Source organism: Crassostrea angulata, chromosome 4 (genome assembly GCF_025612915.1).
Source record: "Crassostrea angulata isolate pt1a10 chromosome 4, ASM2561291v2, whole genome shotgun sequence".
In the NCBI taxonomy this organism is placed as follows: Eukaryota; Metazoa; Mollusca; class Bivalvia; order Ostreida; family Ostreidae; genus Magallana; species Magallana angulata.
Genome location: NC_069114.1, coordinates 47743332 through 47767146, shown reverse-complemented (window position 1 = coordinate 47767146; position 23815 = coordinate 47743332). Strand labels below are relative to the sequence as shown.

Below are 23815 nucleotides of genomic sequence, written 5' to 3'. Positions count from 1 at the left end.
TTTTTAAAAATCTTAATATGTGGTTTGAATTCAATTCTGCATAGCATTGCTAGACCTCCAAATGTTCTATTGTTATGCTTGGATGCAGATCTACAAACACAATGATAATAGTAGTTTCCAATCTTATGAATGACCTACATGTGTTTCTGCCAGAAAGATGATATCAAATTTTTCAATTTGTTTGAGAAAAATTGCATCGTTTAACTTGTTATATGACTTGCTCATAAGGCCCCCTACATTCCAGAAGCCCATTTTGATTGATGAGTAAACTAAAGATGAACTCATTGTCAATATAACAAGAATTTAAACTACAGTCCTATTTAAAGGATGAGGGAAAAAGAAATTAATAATGATAAATGAAAAAAAGAAAAGGTGGGCTTGTCTTCTTTCACACTATAGAAGACAATGTTTTTCAGAACAAAAAGATCTGCAATAATAACACTATCCTAGCCGTTAACAATAATGTATGCACACAAAAAAATGTGTGTGCTCAATATATGTGTAAACATGTACATATATACACATTGCATATACACACAAATGCATGTATGTGCAATGTGTATTACTAGTAATGGTTTCAAAAAAAATAATATACTGAAAATAAAGATATTTAAGTTACTCTTAATTGAGAGTGCCATTAGTAGTACTGGTTGGTCAATACACCAGTATAGTGAACACAAGAGTTTAGAATGAGATTTACATACAACTTAGTAAGTTTATGGTGATATATCTGTTACAACACTTTGGCGAATCAGACTGGAAGTTATCATGGTATCTACAACTGCATCCTTTCGAATCGCGTGTACGGTACACATGTTCGGAGCTGTATTTGCATCCTCATGAATCGCGTGTATGGTACACATGTTCGGAGCTGTAACTGCATCCTCACGAATCGCGTGTACGGTACACATGTTCAGAGTTGTAATGGTACCCACGACCGCGTCCTCTTGTGCTGTTGATGCGAGACCTGGACCTTGATCTACCGCGATTTATCATTGGAATGTTCAGCGAGGTGTGAATGGCCTTTTTGATGTTTGCTGCAAGAATGGATGTGCCTTTCTTGGAGAGATGGTACTTATCATCAGATAGGTAGTCGGGGGTCGGATTCCCATCTTTAAGGATATTGCTGTGATCGCAGTACGATACTTCTGTAATTCTCTGTTTAATTAGTGCATTAGTGATTTGTCCATTAGTATGGTACCCTAAGTTATACAGTCTGGGGGTTGCCAGAGATATTATCGTTGTTGTGTTGATCCACTTGTCTTTAACTATTTTAATCAGTTCTGCTAATGCATCAACACAAGCTTGAGGATCCATCTTTGTCAGGTCATTTGTAAGCGAGTGAAAAATTACGACATCTGGACACAGTTCGCAAGTTTGGATGTACTCGATTGTTTCATCAATTGTGTATTTGATGATTTTGGTTGTTGTTGCGGCTGGTGTAAGTTTTTCTTCCTTGATACCTTTAATGTTTGAGGTTCCAATCAGTAAGACGTTGGGTCCTGTAGTGGCTGCACAAGGTATCGGCAGATGTTCCTCTCTATTTGATCTCTTCACAACTTCCGAGTATGATTGGGGGCTTTTCAATTGTCTCTCGATGCCTTCCAGTGCTGCAGTGGCATCTATTTTAAATTTCTGGAGAGAATTACAATTTGTTTTAATTTCTTCAATTCCAGCTAGACATTGTCGAATCTGTGTTGGGCAATCTCCCTTATTTTGACTGACAATTTTGATCATTTCGGCCAAGCCTTTCTTTTGGCTGAGTTCAAGTTGATCAAGTTTTTTTACGCAGTCATCTCTGTTTTGGTTGACGATTGTAATTAAACTACCTATGTCTTTCTCATGGCTAAGTTGGATTTTTTGTATGGCATCCACCATACTTTTTTCCATTTTTGGTAAGTTCTCAGTCCAATTTTTATTGGAATGTGGCTCTTTCAAGTATGTCTCGTCCACCATACATTTTTCTTTTCTTTGTGAATATTCAGTCCTTTTCTCAGCTTTGGAATGTGGCTGATTTATGTGTGTCTCGTCCACCAAACATTTTTCCTTACTTTGTAAGTTCTCATTCCGATTTTAAACATTTGAATGTGGCTGTTTCAAGTGTGTTAGTGTTTCTTCCTCCTCAGTAGCCTCTTGTAGATCGAGTAGAAGAACCTTATCAAGTATAAGTTTTAAAATTGGGGAATGTTTCTCCACGAACAGCATATACTTGCTACCCTGTGCCCTAATAGTGCCAGTTGTTACGAAGAAGGTTACACTGTATACAAGGGTGTTGGTGTTATCTCTAATTTCAATAACAATTGAATTTGCATTGTCTGATGGGTTCTCCCATATTTCGGGGTCATCATACCAATTGATGTTGAATTCGTCGCATTTACCTAGATGGTTATAGTAAAATGAGTCAAGAGTTTTGATCCATGGATAGAGACGATTGATGTCGGTGTGAAAAGTCACCATATTCGCTCCCTTCTCGTAAAGCTGTACGTTAAGTTCCTCAAATAATGAGGTCTTAGCTTTACCTGTTCTTTTATTAAGTTTTTTTGGTAAGCTGGACCTTGGATACTCTGATATAATTCTTGTGCAGGGAAGGATCCAACTTCGGCACGTCTGTCATATCCACCATTTTGGCGGGAAATAGGCCTCTTAGGAGATTGGAAAAAGTCCAAAGTAGGCGGTTTAACAGAAAATCTTCTTGTTTGTTTGTTGGAATCACAATGAAGATTTGAAACCGTTATTTACATTAAAATAAGGCTAGTACAGTGTTTAAAACAGAATTTTTAGCGCACATCTTTTCCAGGGTGAGCCATTTTATATGTTATATGATTATAGTTGTATTCGCTCAGACTGAAATGTCACACTTTCATTGGTTTAATCATCACACGTGACTGCCGGAGATATCTCTACGTCCGTCTGGTGAGTATTAATATTCAGAAATAAGGTCGACGCTTTGCCTACTCATCTCGACGTTTTATAATATTTAATATAGAAACCTAGTTCCGTAAGTTTTTAAAACATTTGGAGTAGTTGCATTTTGAAATTACTTTTCACTTGGAGTTGTTTCCCTTTAATTTGACGTCACATTACTGTGTCTGGAGCGGAATAAAATGGCGGCGTTAAGATTTTCACAAGCCTCTGCAGAGGAAAGGGAGAGAACGTGTTAAATTAAATAGCAACAAAACATTTCAAATGAGGAAGGAGACAGCAATGATTTTCAAAGGCAATTTGAAAAATGAGTATGAGAATTTTGAGGAGTTGGTATGTGTTACATTGGGCAAGCTGTAAGGTCTTTTTAGACATTGAATTTTGAAGATCACCGTTTCATGTGAAATAAATGTCCTCGGGAAAACAAAACACTTTAAGGTTTGCTACTGACTGGCTAAGGAAATATATTGCGTTGATCAATCTCATAGACGGCTTGGCTTCGCTTCGCCGTCTTTAAGATTGATCAACCCGATACATTTCTGTAGTAAGTCAGTAACAAACCTAATAAGTAAAAGTATCATATGATGCAATATCATTACCAAAGAATAACTTTTAATTAAAATGAATACCGGTCTCGTATATGATTTGAAAATGATTTGAGAAATGGCGATTGTGTACAAGATAAAATTGAAAGAGCTGGAAATTTAAATAAAAACAGCAGCAGTTTATATTAACTGAAAGAAGGAGGAGCAGAAACAAACGAAAAGGAACCGCTGTTGTTAAGTGAACATTCCCCGAAAGTGAGACTTCCCACAGAAGGCTGTCTGTACAGCGAGCTTTATCCCGGGATATAGTACTATACAGCTTGCCATTCTTCCCTATTTTACCATTCCTAAAGTATAGTTTCTGGAATTATCATGTCTTGTTATGTTTGCTTTGCTCTATGCTGACATTGCTGATGATTGAATTAAAGTTTTTTTGTCAGATAAACTAATTATGCGTAACGTTTAAATTTCTTTTAACACGTATTTTAGGTAAGCATTTTCGAATGAAACATACTGGCCATAAATGATTTTAGAATTATTGATAAGTGAGATCGATTTTTGAATAAAATGTTAGTATACAAACATGATTAATGTAGGCTTATTAAAAAGTAAATGTGTATACAAATAGCACATTACTTATTTACTTTATTGATTCTTTATTATTGCACTATCCTGGTAAAATACAGGTATACTCTACCTGCAAATACCTAACTTAATTACATTGCATAACAAAGTTTTTTTTGGCCAATAAGCCGTGTGGGCATATGTTCAACTGCTGTGCACATCAAAAGACACTTGATGCCAGCATTTGTATTTAAACTTATGTATATTCATTTGAAAATATGTCTAATTTTCATTAAAAAAATTTATTTGTTTGTTGAGATCAAATTTGTGTTAAATGTATGCGCGCAAAAATGATTTAGAGATTAAAGTGAATGAATAAGCGATTTCAATTTGTGCTTGATGATGATTTTATTTAAATGAAAAATAAGCATGCCTGTTAAACTGCTCCTTAGAAAATCCATTTAAAGTTGTGAATTCAAAAGAAAAAAATAAATCTCACACAAATCATTTCTTCTATTGAGCGCATGTGCAGTGCTATAATGCATGCATGTATTAACATATATTTCATATTTCTTTGATGAATATGCGGTAAACGTACTAAGTTAATTGAAAATGGGACTTGAAACTGTCTGGTATTTTTATATACAAATCTGTTTTTGGCATGAGTCGTCCTTGAGGCATTGCCGTTATGTATCACTTTAAAGTTAACATGTCTTTTTGAGACACCAATTTTTATGATATTATGCTATTGAACTTACTCATGTCGGACTACCAAATATAAATTTGTATGACTCCTATGTTGCCTTATATAAAATGATGCACGTACATGTATATATTGTGGATCAAGATTTGATCCAAACCGATCACGGAAAGGGGGAAGGGGTGCTCATTTTGTTCTGTGAAATGATAAGGCACAATCATTTACCTCCTTTCCCAAGGATAAGACTCAATATATAGCATAGCCAGTGTACCAGGGGAAGTTTCAGGTTGGGATGAGTCTCTCAATATGACACCATGACCGACTATTGGCCGTACCCTAACCAAGAGATGTCCTCAATGAAAACACTGGGTGATTGACAACCTCAATAAAATACTGGATGATTGACAACCTCAATGAAAACACTGGATGATTGACAACCTCAATGAAAACACTGGATGATTGACAACCTCAATGAAAATACTGGATGATTGACAACCTCAATGAAAACACTGGGTGATTGACAACCTCAATGAAAACACTGGGTGATTGACAACCTCAATGAAATACTGGATGATTGACAACATCAATGAAAACACTGGGTGATTGACAACCTCAATGAAAACACTGGATGATTGACAACCTCAATGAAAACACTGGATGATTGACAACCTCAATGAAAACACTGGGTGATTGACAACCTCAATGAAAACACTGGGTGATTGACAACCTCAATGAAAACACTGGATGATTGACAACCTCAATGAAAACACTGGATGATTGACATCAATGAAAACACTGGGTGATTGACAACCTCAATGAAAACACTGGATGATTGACAACCTCAATGAAAACACTGGATGATTGACAACCTCAATGAAAACACTGGATGATTGACAACCTCAATGAAATACTGGATGATTGACAACCTCAATGAAATACTGGATGATTGACAACCTCAATGAAAACACTGGATGATTGACAACCTCAATGAAAACACTGGGTGATTGACAACCTCAATGAAAACACTGGATGATTGACAACCTCAATGAAAACACTGGATGATTGACAACCTCAATGAAATACTGGATGATTGACAACCTCAATGAAATACTGGATGATTGACAACCTCAATGAAAACACTGGATGATTGACAACCTCAATGAAAACACTGGGTGATTGACAACCTCAATGAAAACACTGGATGATTGACAACCTCAATGAAAACACTGGATGATTGACAACCTCAATGAAAACACTGGGTGATTGACAACCTCAATGAAAACACTGGATGATTGACAACCTCAATGAAAACACTGGATGATTGACAACCTCAATGAAATACTGGATGATTGACAACCTCAATGAAAACACTGGGTGATTGACAACCTCAATAAAATACTGGATGATTGACAACCTCAATGAAAACACTGGATGATTGACAACCTCAATAAAATACTGGATGATTGACAACCTCAATGAAAACACTGGATGATTGACAACCTTAATAAAATACTGGATGATTGACAACCTCAATGAAAACACTGGATGATTGACAACCTCAATAAAATACTGGATGACTGACAACCTCAATGAAAACACTGGATGATTGACAACCTCAATAAAATACTGGATGATTGACAACCTCAATGAAAACACTGGATGATTGACAACCTCAATGAAAACACTGGATGATTGACAACCTCAATGAAAACACTGGATGATTGACAACCTCAATGAAATACTGGATGATTGACAACCTCAATGAAAACACTGGATGATTGACAACCTCAATGAAAACACTGGATGATTGACAACCTCAATAAAATACTGGATGATTGACAACCTCAATAAAATACTGGATGATTGACAACCTAAATGAAAACACTGGATGATTGACAACCTCAATGAAAACACTGGATGATTGACAACCTCAATAAAATACTGGATGATTGACAACCTCAATAAAATACTGGATGATTGACAACCTCAATGAAAACACTGGATGATTGACAACCTCAATGAAAACACTGGATGATTGACAACCTCAATGAAAACACTGGGTGATTGACAACCTCAATGAAAACACTGGGTGATTGACAACCTCAATGAAAACACTGGATGAGTGACAACCTCAATGAAAACACTGGGTGATTGACAACCTCAATGAAAACACTGGATGAGTGACAACCTCAATGAAAACACTGGGTGAGTGACAACCTCAATGAAAACACTGGATGAGTGACAACCTCAATGAAAACACTGGGTGAGTGACAACCTCAATGAAAACACTGGGTGATTGACAACCTCAATAAAATACTGGATGATTGACAACCTCAATGAAAACACTGGATGATTGACAACCTCAATGAAAACACTGGGTGATTGACAACCTCAATGAAAACACTGGATGAGTGACAACCTCAATGAAAACACTGGGTGAGTGACAACCTCAATGAAAACACTGGGTGATTGACAACCTCAATGAAAACACTTGATGATTGACAACCTCAATGAAAACACTGGATGAGTGACAACCTCAATGAAAACACTGGGTGATTGACAACCTCAATGAAAACACTGGATGATTGACAACCTCAATGAAAACACTAGATGATTGACATCAATAAAATACTGGATGATTGACAACCTCAATGAAAACACTGGATGAGTGACAACCTCAATGAAACACTGGATGATTGACAACCTCAATAAAACACTGGATGAGTGACAACCTCAATGAAAACACTGGGTGATTGACAACCTCAATGAAAACACTGGATGATTGACAACCTCAATGAAAACACTGGATGATTGACATCAATAAAATACTGGATGATTGACAACCTCAATGAAAACACTGGATGATTGACAACCTCAATGAAAACACTGGGTGATTGACAACCTCAATGAAAACACTGGATGATTGACAACCTCAATGAAAACACTGGGTGATTGACAACCTCAATGAAAACACTGGGTGATTGACAACCTCAATGAAAACACTGGATGATTGACAACCTCAATGAAAACACTGGATGATTGACAACCTCAATGAAAACACTGGATGATTGACAACCTCAATGAAAACACTGGGTGATTGACAACCTCAATGAAAACACTGGGTGATTGACAACCTCAATGAAAACACTGGGTGATTGACAACCTCAATGAAAACACTGGGTGATTGACAACCTCAATGAAAACACTTGGTGATTGACAACCTCAATGAAAACACTGGATGAGTGACAACCTCAATGAAAACACTGGGTGAGTGACAACCTCAATGAAAACACTGGATGAGTGACAACCTCAATGAAAACACTGGGTGAGTGACAACCTCAATGAAAACACTGGGTGATTGACAACCTCAATAAAATACTGGATGATTGACAACCTCAATGAAAACACTGGATGATTGACAACCTCAATGAAAACACTGGGTGATTGACAACCTCAATGAAAACACTGGATGAGTGACAACCTCAATGAAAACACTGGGTGAGTGACAACCTCAATGAAAACACTGGGTGATTGACAACCTCAATGAAAACACTGGATGATTGACAACCTCAATGAAAACACTGGATGAGTGACAACCTCAATGAAAACACTGGGTGATTGACAACCTCAATGAAAACACTGGATGATTGACAACCTCAATGAAAACACTGGATGATTGACATCAATAAAATACTGGATGATTGACAACCTCAATGAAAACACTGGATGATTGACAACCTCAATGAAACACTGGATGATTGACAACCTCAATAAAACACTGGATGATTGACAACCTCAATGAAAACACTGGATGATTGACAACCTCAATGAAAACACTGGATGATTGACAACCTCAATGAAAACACTGGATGATTGACAACCTCAATGAAAACACTGGATGATTGACAACATCAATAAAATACTGGATGATTGACAGAGATAGTCGTAAACTTGTAGGCTCTTAAATGACGAACATAAAGGCACGAAACTCATGCTGGTGTTGATAACAATTTATCGTCTCTATAATTACAATTCTTGCCAAAAAGTCTAATTTAATGTAAGTAAAAACAACAACAACAAATGGGAATACTGGCATTTTCATTATATATAGCATTGAGAAAGCAAATGTAAATTTTTTAGTAATATATCGAGTTCTTTGCTGCTTTGCTTGTTTGTTTGTCTTTTGCATAAAAGTGTATCCAAAAAGTGTATCCAAACAGTTTTGGTATTAATAGCCCGTTAGCCTTTAGTAGACATGTTATTGAGTTCATCACTGCTATGAATAAGAAAAGGAGTAGGGGGGGGGGATTTTAATGTTAGATAAATTGAAATCAATTATGTGCTTGGAGAAACTAATATTTTTTACGCATATTTGTAGGGCTATATTGATCATCCAGATCGTTTCAATAGCAGTTACTAAAAATCAATCTGTTATCTTTTAGTTTGTCAAAAGTATTTTGGTTGGAGAACCTATAAAAGAATTGAAAACTGACAAATATATGCAATGGTATACAGATGAAGTGAGCTATTAGGTTTTTATGATTGAAAATGGTTCTTTTTAACATATGGCGAGCTTTACAATACGTACATTTAACCAACATTAATTCCCATGAAGAAAAAAAAGTGTTAGCTGAAGATTTTTCTAAAAAAAAAAGATAAAAAATTCTAAAAAAGCAGATATTAGAACAATTTTATGAGAAAAAGGTATAGTACAATTACCCAAAAGCCTTTCTAAAGATTAAAACAAAATTAACTATGATTATAAGAGCTTTATTCGCGTCTATATTGGGCAATATTTATAACAGAAAATAAATTGTTTAGATACGTTGGAGTTTATTTTCTTAACATTACCAAAAATTTAACTTGCTTTTTAAATTTAATGATCCTTCATTTGTGTCCTACCGAAATAAAATACATGTACTATGGCCATGCTCTACAGCAACAATGTAATGTAATATCCACTTAAGTATATTTTTAAAAACATATGACTATTAAATAAAGGTTTTAAATATCTTAGATAATATTGTATTTTCCCCTGCATCAAAGTCTACGACATTTCCAGCTCGCAAGACTGCTCTCATTTTACTGCATGGCACATCTGATAGTTTCAGCAGGTCGTAATTCAGTATCAACAATTCCTTTCTATTATCTGACAAGTAGCCATTCCAGATACATTTCCCCTCGCTTCGTGTTTCGAACACGTCTTCATCCAAATAACCTAAAGAGAGGAACGTTATGTAGTATCTGGAAACGGAAATCTGCCATGCAGCTTCTTCACTTCGTATGCTCCCTAAGGCTAAGTCACGTGGTGGTATGAAAACATGGAACCCGTTTGTGACCAAAAAAGGCTCCAATTTCGAGAATATAAATGAGTGGAGATACTGATTTGATCCATCAAATGAAATAAAAACAACCCGGTCCTGGTCCAAAGCTGTTCGTAACCTCATCAATTTTCCCAATTTTGATTCTCTAAATAATATTCGAATTTCACATTTCCATTTGCAGATTGCAACAATACAACATACGAAAACGAGAGCTGCAAGAAACATCGAGGTTATAGCCACATAGATTGATCTATAAGTGGGGCTAATGCAATTCATGTTTTGTAGATATGCACTTGCAGTTTCAATGTTATTGCCCCCCAAACACTGAAATTCAAAATTGTTTCGACATTTTTCAGACGCAGCCAATGACAACCATTCAATCATCCACTTAAGAGAACAGGTACAATTCATAACAAAATTGTCTTCTTGAAGAAACACACAGGGATGAAGAAAGGACAATTCTTTTGGTATTCCATTAATCTGTGCCTTCCTCGGTAAATACATTTGTTTTAAACTCTTAAGGTTCTGTAATGCAGTTTTTGCAAAATAAGGCATTGACTGCAGTTTTAAAACCGTCACCCGAGGTAAATAGTGTTCGTTCAGAAGGTTCTTGATGCTACGTCCGGTAAAATAAAACTCAATTTCGTCACTTTCTGGTAAAATATGTGGTAAACGCTGTAGAGATGAATGGGTACAATTAATGATAGTAGCAAAAATGACTCTTCCTTGATGTTTGCTGAAATATCTCGGCTCTGTGACGCATGTGCAGTGTGAAGGACAAAGCCCATTTCCTGTGTAGTTACAAACAAGCTCTTTTATACTGTTCCCTTCAAAAAAGCTTCGCATTTGCCGACTCATCAGTGCTTTTGGGCTTTCACATTTGACATCATACAAATTCTGATCGAACGCTAAAAGTGGTCGAAAGAAAACCAAAGGCTCTGCTAAGTTGCAGTCACAAGACATCGGATTATGTCGTATGTCATATCCACGTTGTAATATTTTACCTAGATAGTTCAAAGAGGAAAATCCTATCTTTTTCCAGTCTGGGAGAGATTTAAAGTGATTGTAGGTCACGTTATACATTCCATATCCATAGTAGTGCGTAAGGTTGACAGTCCAGTTGTTGTTGTTCACGATGGATTCCAGTCCGTTGTACGAAACATCTAGTTTACAGAGTGGTCTTGATATCATCAAATCCGTGACGTCTAATGTCGTTATTGAGTTATTTTTCAGATTCATGGTAAGGAAAGAGAGAGATTCCAGGGCTCCCGTCTCAATGTGTGTAATAGAGTTGAAAGAAAGGTCTACAATCCTCAGATTTTTATTGTTAACTAAAGAGGCCTGCCGTAGAGTTGTTACTTTATTCCTTGATAAATCTAAATACGTTAGGTTCGAAAGACATGATAAATTCGGAATATCAAGAATTATATTTCCTGACAAAACAATTTTGGTTATTCCGGGAAATTCACACGTATTATCTGGGAATTTGTACAGTTTTGGAACAGTATGCTCTAACACAGTGTTTCCTTTGCATCCACTATCAACTAAATCTCCAAGAGATGAAATATTTGCTCGACATGGATCGTTATCGAAATCAAAAACGGTAATCGAATGACAATTGCAGCACAGTTCTTCACCGTTACACCATTCTGGGCAGTACAGTGGTAAACCTTGCCAACTCGGCGGTATCCATGTCACTCCAGACGGAATGGTACCTAGAACAAGTCCCTGTTGCAGAAAATGTATGAACATCAAATAAACCCCAAACAAGTCTTTTCTGTCCATGTTAATCCCCAGCCTGCAAGTGGAAAAAAGATGTTGAATTTCAAGTCACTATTTTGAAATGCAATAGCCCTTGAAAATGAATTTAAACCCCAGCTCCTGATCTTTTAAATTGTCTATGTATTTTCTGCCTGTTTATAATTAGATGATGCAAGACAAATTCAGTACCATGAACTCGATAGTGATTCAATCAAGGAACATAAAACGCATCGATATTCATTTACAAAATAATTGCATGAAATAATTCATATGCAGTGAGAACATCGATTGATATGCAGTCACGCATCCTAATTGCACAAAATATTCCTTATACAAGTAAACATTTAAAAGTAATTTAAAAAACAAACGGTATTTTAAGATCAATTAATGTTATAACTTAAAAAAATTTACCTTCTAAAAAATGTTTAAACATTCTATTATGAACACTTTAACAGGCAACACCTTGCGAGGTATTCGTTACTCAAGGCCCTTTCCTCAATAAAGGCGGGCGTGGTCCGGTTACTCACAGTTTCTTTTGCTTGTTGGGTTTTTTTCAAATACCTCGGCCTATTTATCTGTTGCTTTAGACTGAGAGGTTACTGTTAAATACCTGACCTAGATCTTTTTTTTTCTTCTTTTCACACAATTTTATTTTCTGTAATACATGCTACACTTTTTTAGTATAAAAATAGTTGAACTGTTAATAATTGCTAACCGAGTCTTATCCCTCCATTTTTAAGACCCCTCTGAAATATTTGATAGGAAAACGATTTAAGTAAATTTGACTACTAATATTTTTCCTTTAATCGCTTCAAACTTATTAATCTATCCTTGTAGAGATGTTCCTCTATGGCAGTCAATTATTAGTATCTATAGCTCTATAGCCTAATTATCTCTTATGTTTGATAAATCGTGTAACGATTTAAAAAGATTGTATTTCAGAAAGAGTTTCATTTAACAAATGATACAAAAGGTTTATACTATAAATAAAATAAAAACTATGTCACTGAATATTAAAGTTGGATACATTTGTCATCTGATCGAGTTTTGTACAGAATGTGTATCCTTAGCTCCGTATTTCTTAAAAACACCTCATTACCTTTTGTATTAAATTTTATCAAAACTCTCTCTCTCTCTCTCTCTCTCTGCTAAGAATCTCCTGTTGCAATCATGTACTAACTGTATTTTTACACTCCAATATAAGACCACGTATTAATTGAATCATTTTGCCCCAATACTTGTCCCTGAATTGCCTGACAATAACACCTTATCCGTTTTGATTAGCGGATCCCGTTTAATTCAGTATGGATTCAAAAATGTTCCGGTCGTGATAAGAGCCGTGTCCATTAGAGGGACACGATGTTCTATTCAATGAAAGAAATAGTTTTAGTTTTAGAAGTTCTTCTTAATGCTACATTAAGTGATAAGATTTGGCAAGCTTGCTGATATAGTATAATTTCTTGTTCAAACGTCATTCTCGATTTAATATTGTGTCGCCAAAAAAGGGTTATTTACAAAATAGGAATAAAGACACTAGTTTTTGGGAGTAGATTTTAATCAACTCACCTATGCAGTTTCTCTGGCAAACCGAAAGTGAAACAGTGTTTTGCCCTTATCACAAATCATCACCGCTGACAAGACTTAGTTCTTGATTTTTGGGAGTTGATTTTAATCAACTCACCTATGCAGTTACTCTGGCAAACCAAAAGTGCAACAGTGTTTGGACCTTATCACAAATCATCACCACTGACAAGAATTAGTTCTTGAAAATGACAGAAAAATTCGATGTAATGTAAGCTGAAGTATTGTTTTTCAAGAAAACGTATCTATAAAACATTAACATTTATTTCTTGATTTCATGTTTATATATTTACATTTCCAGTGTCTTTGCCTGTGATAACACTACGTATCGATTTTGTACTATATAACCCATAATACAAATGACGCCGAATATTGAGGCGCCAACGGGGTTTGCTTATTTATATTTAAATATTTAATCGAACAATGACTTAAAATCTTATAAATATAAGGAATAAGGAATATTCTTTGAATATTATGAGGTGATAATTTCGGTCGGGACATGATCAAATCTATCATAAAGCCCTTCGGGCTTGATTTGATTTGATCACACCCCGACCAAAATTATCACCTCATAATACTCAAAGAATGATTCCTTATTCCCTATATAGTTTTTAAGTGTAATGTGCTTTAATGAATACGAATCTGCCAATGATTTTAAAGATGAACAGCAATTCTTCCTTATTGCCCCTCTGTACAAATTACTTTGACTTTGTACTTTCATAACAGAATATTTGCCTTATTACTCCTCAGAAGGAAAGTATGGGTATTTTTTAATTCATTGTCAAATATTTGATATCCATAGATCTAAGATCATCAAGCCTCAACGTCGTTATATATTTATTCTAAGGTAGAATTTGAGTATTAGAATAACATTTTTAAAACAAAATTTGTTTGTGAAGAATACTTAAATGCATTCCCTAAAATATTTAAAAATATTCTTGTGAAATTTAGAACACGTAATCACCGTCTACCTATAGAGGTTGGTCGATGGAATTATTTACAACCTCACGAAAAAGTTTGCAATCTGTGTAATAATAATCAAAATTCGGGCGAATTTCATTACATGTTAGAAGGTAACGTGTTATCTTCAATTTCAAACAAGTATACGTTTTAAAGGAATGATCGGCAATAATGATATATAGATAGCTAGAAGCAATCAACATGATCAGTTTGATTTTAAATAATTAAAAAAAAGTACTGTATTTTTACAAAATATAGAATATTTTAAATCTGTACACCATACTTTCATCATTATAAACCGTCAACAAATTTAATTTTGAAATAAATTTGGGGAAAGCCGTTCGTAAACTCCTTGTCTAGTTTTATATTTTTAACGTAATTATTTAATGTTAATGTATCTTCTTCTTCTTCTTCTTCTTCTTCTTCTTCTTCAGAATACTGAGTAGGGCTCTTCAAAGAGCATTAACACGTATACAAAGAAAAAATGTATTAAAATAATTTAATGCGACTGAAAACATAACTTGCTATTGAGGTCGCATTATAACGTAACCTTGTTTATAAATCAAGCCGTCTTCCTAGCTAATGTTATGCAACAGCAATAGATCGAGGTCAGTTCTCATGATTGAGGTCAGTTCTTCGAGGTCAACTGCATTAATGAATGAATCTTTCAATCGAAATTCTTACGCGTGAGACAAAATGTGCATTCTTAAATTAACAGGTCGAACTGTATTTTATGTATGTTTGCATCTCTTAAGGTAAATGAATTGAAATGAAACTGAGTAAAATGTTATATAAATACTTAACCAAAGCTTCAATTTTTTTTTATAAGAACTACGTATGCAAGCGGAATGCCTCACATGGACACAACAGTGATCAGGTGAAGCCGATCACAAAAATATTTTTAGCAAGAAAATACTATGTTCAACCGAATACTATAATGTTCTGTAATCTATTGTCGAATACCAACTTTGTATTAAAAAGCAAAACAATGTATTTTCATAACTAAAATTCATGAGATCTTTTCTCCACAAGCAAAATGATCCAGTATGCGCATCCAGACTGTTTGTATTTATATATATTGGTATATGTCTAGTGCCTGTTGTGCCGCCATTTATATGGTTGTGATAGAATAAATGAATAAATTGAATATCATCATTTATTTTTCAATATTTTATCTTTGATGTGTTAAGGTTTAGGATAATAAGATTTTTTAAATCTTGCTTAGGCGTCGGAACTGGGGGGGGGGGGGGGGGAGGGGGGCACTTTTTTGCAGTTAGACATAACATACCGTTTCTGGCTTATCAAAATTTCTGATAACTCTAGTAACTCTAGCCCCCACCCATTTTAATTTGCTTCCGACGCAACTGTCGTGGTGAATTTGAAAATTTTGCAAGTCATAAATATTCCAGAAATGAGTTTCATATTTAAAATGTAAATATAGATACAAGAACTGTTGTTCAAGTCAGCTAAATAGCACATTGGGCTCATGTTTCTTATCCCTTTTTTTGAGTTTTCATACGATTTCATGATCAATTATAAGCAACGACATTGAAATACTAGTAATATATACATGTACCTATTAAATCAAAATACTACTTTTTTCGAAGACACACTTTGTCATGAATTGTTTACATGTTTAAGCAAAACATAATTTTAAGCATTATTACTAAAACAGTGATTTCTTGGGATTTCCGTTTGATATTTATATGGGAGACGATACATGAATTTCTTTACAACCCAAAAGAACAACAGTAACAAGAGTTTATCATTTTTATTGCCGAAACCATTCAAAATATCACCATATTTGTCGATATATTTTTTAAGAACAATATTTTCAGATGTTAAGAAATTTTGTTGATGCGCCAGTCATAAAAAGGAATACAATACATGTAATTCTGTTTTTAGTTCCATGATGAAATTATTTTATGTATCTTTCTAAAATGAAAATCGTTGACTGTACAAAAATAATTAAGTTAAACTGAAGTTCCAACTGCTTTTATTATTCAGCGTCATATTACTCATCGTTATCCCCTTGATCGTCATCATTTTGATTCCCATTATCTTCCCCTTGGTCGTCGTGGCCCCTGATCTTCAAATTAACATCCTGAATCATGCGAATTTCTCTCTTCGTTTTTGGGTCATCCTCGTACTCGCAATCATCATCGTAGTAGTCGTCATCATCATCATAATAGTCAGGATACGGGTACTTTGGTTTCGTAGGGTATTTGATAGGAGGAATCTTTGGAAACTTAATTTTAGGGAGCTTGATTTTCGGAAATTTAAACGTGGGCAATTTAAGTGTAGGAAGTCTGAATTTAGGGAGCTTAATTTTAGGTAATTTGAACTTTGGGAGCTTGAATTTGAATTTAGGGAGTTTAAATTTGGGTAGCGTCAGCTTCGGAAGATTTAGTTTTGGAATCTTAATCTTAGGGAGTGTAAGTTTTGGAAGGTTTAGCTTTGGAATGTTAAGCTTTGGGGTGTTAAGCTTTGAGGGTTCAGGTTCAGGTTTTGGATCTTCTGGTTTAGGGTGTTTAAATTTGGGAAGTAACTTCTTAAAATTGAAAAAGGGCTTTTTCAGCTTTAATTTGCGGAAAAAGCGCTTGTTAACATCGTGCAGTGGACTAACTGGTTCTTCAGAATTGCCACCTGCAAAGTAAATTCGATCAAAATCAGATAACTAACATCAACGGAATTAGAGAAATACTCACATTGTGTGTTTTTGAGTGATTTTTGTTGAATTATGTCCATTACGAAATGTTATGATTATTTTATACTTTTAAGTACCATTTGTAATCGATATATTAATTAGAAAATTTAAGCGCACCTCAGCTTAATACAATAAAATGAACTATTCAGCATATTAATTAAGTAAAAGATAATAGATAAAACACACATATATCGATATATCTTTATAATAGGGTTTTTTTTCTGTAAAAAGGTGTTTTGTATATGCAGCGCATATCACCATAGAAATGTGATACTGGTTTAAATATTTGGTATAAAAAATTAATTAAGAATTGTGGTTTAACCTTCATACGGGCCAATGGCGTTCTCTTGGCAAAGTTCCAGCACTCTTTGTTGGTTATACTGATATAAACACAGACAATTGTCTTCACCACAGCTCACGCACGTGAACGCTCCAGTAACTGTCAACAATGCAGAACGGTCAACGAAACATGCTTGCTGATAGAAAACCACCACATTTAATGCAACAAAAATAGCTAGACTGTGAGTACACTTAAAATATATGCATTCTAGTTTTATTATCATAAACTTTTTTACACACTTGAGCGAGATCAGCATTTCGAATACGAGCATCACATTTTTGTATGTATCTCACGGTGGTCCTAAGTGGGAATGAGTGACTATCCCGTGGATACAGACAGGTGAAATCACATATTTGCAGGTAAACGAGACTTTCTAATATTATTTCTTTTTCATGAAGGTCATTCAAATAAGAAAGATAAGAACTTCACTACACGATGCACACATTCTTTTACTTAATAAGATAAATGTATATCATCTGTTATTCATATTTTGTGTTCGACGCTATTCCAAGGCTACCTTGAAGTAAATTAACACGTGATCTTTAAAACAAATGATTTGCTATATTTCAAAAAATTCTTTAATCCAGACTTATTAAGTTGATTTTTTAAAGCAATTTTATCTTATGTTTCTCATAATGGTTTAGATCATAAGAAGAACTATAATTACATTCTGGCAGCATTATTCGATTTTGAAACAGAAGAAAATCATATACTCAAAAGAGAAATTGCTGGGCTTTAAACTTTAATATTTATCAATGAGATTTATTGCATGAAATCAGCATGAAATCAGCATAGAATATTTACAATCAATAAATGTACATAAAGAGCTTTACCGTTGCACTCCTGGTATTGTGATTCTGCGCAGAAATCAATGGCCGTTTTACAGACATCCTCATTGTAACATTCACAAGTTTTCTCTTCATCAGCCTGAAATGTTTACCGAAATCATGAAATTTAATATATTTTTACACAATGCTTTATAACAGAACATAAATTTGAAAATTGCCTTTTTGTTTGAATGAGAAATCGAGTTGAGTTATGACTGAGACGTGCATCTACTGCTGTATGATTTAAACACGTTGATGGGGTTCTCCAATAATACTGAGTCTTTTTATACATGTTTTATGATATTTTAACATAATGAATGTGTGAAATAAATGTAAAACGATTTAGAAGGTGTAACACATGTTCTGACATTATTGCAACACAGTCATTATTTTAATATTGTGTTGTATATATTTTGATATTTTTGTAACCTTTTTATTGATATATTAATGTAATAATTAATAAAGTAATAAAGTTACTGTAACCCGTTTGACATGCAAACATTTGTCTACGTTTTTGTAACGTTAGCTAAGCCTAAACTCTTAAACTCCCAAATATAATTGTCAAAGAGTTCAATCATTACAAAAAGGGACCAAAAAAAATATGCTGATAAAAGTCTTGCATTTCTGGTTTTGAGTTTGTTTTTTTTTTTACTGTTCAGAGTTCAGATGTTACAGATAGAAAACACACAACGAGTTGGATTGAATTGAACTGAACTTTATTTATTTTACAACGATTGATAAACAAGTTCTACAACTTATATTAATATCTCTCGTTGGCACGGATGTTAGCGCGAGGGGGTCATTGGTGTGGGAAGAAGCCGGAGTACCCGGAGAGAACCCACGTGTCCAAGCGGGCGACCGCCATACCCTATCACATACTACCTCTGTCGATCACGGGGATCGAACTCGGGTCGCAGCGGTGAAAAGCGAGTGCATTGTCCACTACGCTACCTGGACACCTGTTCAGAGTTCAGATGTTACAGATAGAAAACACACAACGAGTTGGATAAGAAATCATAAACCATTGCAAATCTATGCTAATTTACACCTTCTCTGATATTTCTATTACACATTTTCAAATACAATAGTAGCATTGATATTAATGATATTACAATTACACATTTTCTACTGAAGCATTCTTTGATATAGCTATGACATATTTTCCTGTATTACTATTACACTATTTCTATTATGACTGTTACAGATGGTACACGTTTTTAGATATAAATGTTACAATTTCTCTAATGCATCTATTTCATTCTACAACTGTTTTGCATTCTCAATTCAAGTGTTACTTACTGAGTTGTCACTGAGAGATACCCCCAACAGACAGACCAACAGGAGACCAGTTACCCTCCACATCTTGCCTCTCTCGTCCGGATGGCTCTTCTGCATCTTCACAGATCAAGTCTCTTTTATAAATTTGATGGACTAATGACTATAACCACGTGACGTTCAGGTGACGAAATGCTAGTTACCACCCTATGCTCTTAAAACAAAAAAATAACAACACGAACTTCTTCAAGCATGAATCCTTTACTTAGATAACGAATCAGTGGAAATATTCGTAAGCAATATCGTAAGTATGAATATTTATAGAGTTATCTATGATATTTGTTTGCTGCATTTCCCATTAATCAATCAAATAAATCGCCGTCAGAAAACAATTTATGTTTTTTGTCCTCGCTCCAGAAACATCCTTTTCTCTCGGAAAATCTACAAATTATTTACAAAGTGGAAAAACCAGCAAAAACAAATTTTAAAGTTTGTTACCTATATTGTTCTGTCTATTAAAGGAAACTTTAAAATATCCATTTTAAACAACCTTTTCTTATGACTCGGGAAAAAAGAATGCATGATAATTTAAATATTTTGATAATAAACACCCCGTTTCAACCCGCTCATCATCATTTATCTGGAAAATGTGACTTTAATTTAGCATTATGGTCAATGGTGAATACATAAAGGTCATTTAACCTAATGGTGTTGGAGTTAACAATACCATGGACTTTTCATAATGTGATGCGTCAAACATCACTCAATTAATATGTAAATAGTTGTAATTATTTAAAGCAATATTAGCTGTATTTCTTCGAATTTTATTTTGTTGCAAAAACCTGCTGGTATGATAAGTCTGCATGTAACTTAACCTCAATGATAAATAAGATTTTAAAAAATCATTAATTTTTGTCAGAAGAAAGATTTCTCTTCTAAGGAATATATAGCATATCAACTTTTGTACAGGACGACAATAATTTAATTTTGCTCCAATTAAGGCTTCTTAACGACTTTTTCCACAAAAATATGGCAAACAGAATTTTCAAAACCATGATATATTTTGTCATTTTAGAAAATATCATTTTCGTAAAGAAAAAAAATTCGAGATGAAAATTGCAGTTAATATTGCTTTAATGATTGTACATTATTTGCATCGACGTTGCATTCTTTTCTTCTCTAATCATTTGATAATAACACCTAAGACCCTTTGGTTGTCCATGCAGAACATAACATAACATGTAAAACATAGTACCTTATGATACGAGTTGACACGATTCACTTCATTGATTGCGATCAAACTAATCCATTTAATCCGCCTGGAAACCTCATACTTTACCTTTACTGAAAATAAAGTATTTTAAACACAGTTTTATCTCCTTCTAAATCTAAGATGTAATTCTATAGTTTTATTGAAAATCAGTGTTGATCTCTCTCTCTCTCTCTCTCTCTCTCTCTCTCTCTCTCTCTCCAATTAAATAATAACGCGTAAAGTATGAACATTCAGTAGAAACACAAAGAGAACACAAACGATCAAGAAAAAAAGTTTTCCTTGTTCAAACTATTGCTTTAAATGCCTTCTATAACATAAGGCCCATTGTTCACATTGCTCGCCCGAAATATTTGTTTAATATTGTTACATTGTTACTGTATTACGTACTATCATGTCAAAAATAACAATGGGTTCTCTGCTACTTAATACGCTCAATATAGGCGTGGGGGCATTATAATCTCTTTATTTGTTCTGTTCCCACATTATGATCTTTTTCCGTTTGCGTTGTTTGAAAATACAAAAATCTGTAATTGATTTAAGTTCGAATGATTTGTCTAACTATTAGTTTTGTATATATCACGTTATTCCTTTTAATATCGTACAAGTTTCCATCATTGGTTAACTTATTCTCTCTATTAGAGCTCAAGGTGTACATTAACTCGAAACTTACATTCAGCACGCGTATTTTTTGTACTCTGTTAAACTATCAGGGGTTAAAATGTGAATACACTTTGCTCTATACAAGCCTTTAACTATTCCTAAGGAATCTTTTGTAATAGTTTAGTTAGTTTGTTTATTTTGTTCTTATAATGAAGAATTTTAAAACCATACACTATATGTATAATTTTTTTCTAACAATCTGCCTTTGGAAAGGGGCATGGTCCTTATTTTAAGCGACTTTCATAGGATGCTTTGTATGTTAGTAAATTTGGTTGAAATTTGCCAGTAGTTCTGGAGAAGTCAAAAGTAAACAAAATTATGACAAAAATAATCAAGGTTTTTGGTAGAGTATAGAACCATTTTAACAAGACCTTGGAATTGCGGTAGCGCGTAACTCTCTTTCTTGCGTCAAAACAAGTTGAAAATGACCCTGGTTTCAAGCGAAATATGTACCGATTGCGTATTAAGCTCAGAAGCTAGACAATTATTGTTGATTTCAATCAAGATAAAGAGGCCTAAGTCACATTGCTTTTTGACACAACTACCAAAAGTCCAAGCCCTTGTTAAAACGGTTTAAAAAACAGAAATGTTATAAGATCAATACATGTATATAAGAGGTGATATATGCAGTCAACCATTTGAGCCAGCTTGTAGGGACTATCAACACAAATGATCAAAACTTCTTCATAGCTGCAAACACTATCATACAACTAAAAAGAAATTCAAATCTGATAAATAAAATAATATAATGAAAAAGAAAGATTGTTACTAGTGATCAATATACACATTCGTGAAATTTTATTAGGATTTTGTCTGTTTTCGCTTTATCTAAAAATTATGCAAGAATGTTTAAAACAAAAGTACATTATGAATTAAGCAGTTGATTTATTGGTAAGGGATTAAAACTTGTTTTACATGTAACTAGGCCAGACCAGGTCAAATTGTAAGTATATTTCTATTATAATCAAAAAGTATTTGTGAAAAAAGGTAAAAATTGTATAGCATCAAAAGGCATGGTTTCAAATACAAGACATAACAGAATTGTGGAAGGTTAAAGAAACTTTTAACTGATCTTTATTTATTTTACAACGATTGATAAACAAGTTCTACAACTTATATTAATATCTCTTGTTGGCACGGATGTTGGAATGTTAGAACTTTCAAAATGGACTAGCAAGTAAACGTTATATCTTTGATTCAGCATGTACATATAATTTCCTTTCTCTTGAAATTTCTTTTTTTTTTTTGAACAATTTAACATGTACAATTCGAATTTTACCTTTTTACACAGAAAAATACCCATATTGTTTTCTTCTTCACGGCGCTTAGCACAATGCTTTGAACTCCACAATCACATAACCTTGGAAAATAAAATCAGAAAAATTTCTATATTTTTGGTTAGATATATACTTCTTTGCGACACAGTTATTGGACAGTATTTTACCGTGGTCTTCTCTTATCTATCTTGGATAAGGTTTAAATAAAAAAGTATAATATCTGTATTATTAACTACTTTGTTGTATTTTGAAACCGCAGTATGTCTAGCAAGCAAAATAAATAATAAAAGTTTTATTTAGTATGTTTCATTTAGCTATATTTTGTTTATTATTTAGCTGTAAGAGTTTCTATCTGAACTGATTAAAGTTTGAGCTTTTCCAGGCAAATTGTGCTTACGAAGATTATTTTTAAAAATTTATCCCTTTATCTTCCTCTGTAAAATTCGACCCCCCCCCCCGTTGTGGCCCCATCCTACCCCTGGGGATCATGGTTTGAACAGACTTGAATCTACACTATCTGAGTATGCTTCCACAAAAGTTACAGCTTTTCTGGCTGATCAGTTTCAGAGAAAAACATTTTTCAAGATTTTTCTCTACATGTTCATATGTAAAAAATTCGACCCCCATTGTGGCCCCACCCTACCCCTGGGGATAGTGATTTGAACAAATTAAAATCTACACTACCTTAGGATATATCCACACAAGTTATAGCTTTTCTGATTGCTAAGTTTCAGAGTAGAAGATTTTTCCAGATTTGTCCTTATATATTCTTATGTAATAATTTGACCCCCTTCCCCACACCATTGTGCCCCGACCCTACCCTGGGGATCATAATTTAAACAACCTTAAAACTACACTACCTAAGGATGGTTCCACACGTTACAGCTTTTCTGGCTGCTCAGTTTCAGAGAAGAAATTTTTTAAAGATTTTTCCTTATATATTCCTAGTTAGATGTAAAAATTCAACTCCTCATTGTGGACCCACCCTACCCCTGGGGATCATGATTTGAACAAACTTGAATCTACACTACCTGAGGATGCTACCACACAAGTTTCAGCTTTTTTGGCCAAATATTTTTGAGAAGACGATTTTTGAAAT

The 23815-nt window shown here is 34.2% G+C and overlaps 3 protein-coding genes across 3 annotated transcripts; all 3 read right to left on the bottom strand.

Annotated features, from left to right (window-relative positions):
* Positions 1-614: 614 nt before the first annotated feature.
* LOC128181718 (uncharacterized) lies at positions 615-2661 on the bottom strand. The gene has a single exon (XM_052850228.1). It carries the CDS (start codon positions 1954-1956, stop codon positions 886-888), a length of 1071 nt encoding a protein of 356 aa, XP_052706188.1. The 5' UTR covers positions 1957-2661; the 3' UTR covers positions 615-885.
* Positions 2662-9560: 6899 nt separating this feature from the next.
* On the bottom strand, positions 9561-11039 carry LOC128179412 (uncharacterized). Its single transcript, XM_052846820.1, has one exon. It carries the CDS (start codon positions 11016-11018, stop codon positions 9723-9725), a length of 1296 nt encoding a protein of 431 aa, XP_052702780.1. The 5' UTR covers positions 11019-11039; the 3' UTR covers positions 9561-9722.
* A 5074-nt stretch (positions 11040-16113) lies between these two features.
* On the bottom strand, positions 16114-19674 carry LOC128181400 (uncharacterized). Its single transcript, XM_052849797.1, has 4 exons — positions 19531-19674; positions 18238-18331; positions 17387-17503; positions 16114-17003 (listed from the first exon to the last, which is right to left on the bottom strand). Exons 1-4 carry the CDS (start codon positions 19624-19626, stop codon positions 16372-16374), a joined length of 939 nt encoding a protein of 312 aa, XP_052705757.1. The 5' UTR covers positions 19627-19674; the 3' UTR covers positions 16114-16371.
* Between the last annotated feature and the right edge of the window lie 4141 nt (positions 19675-23815).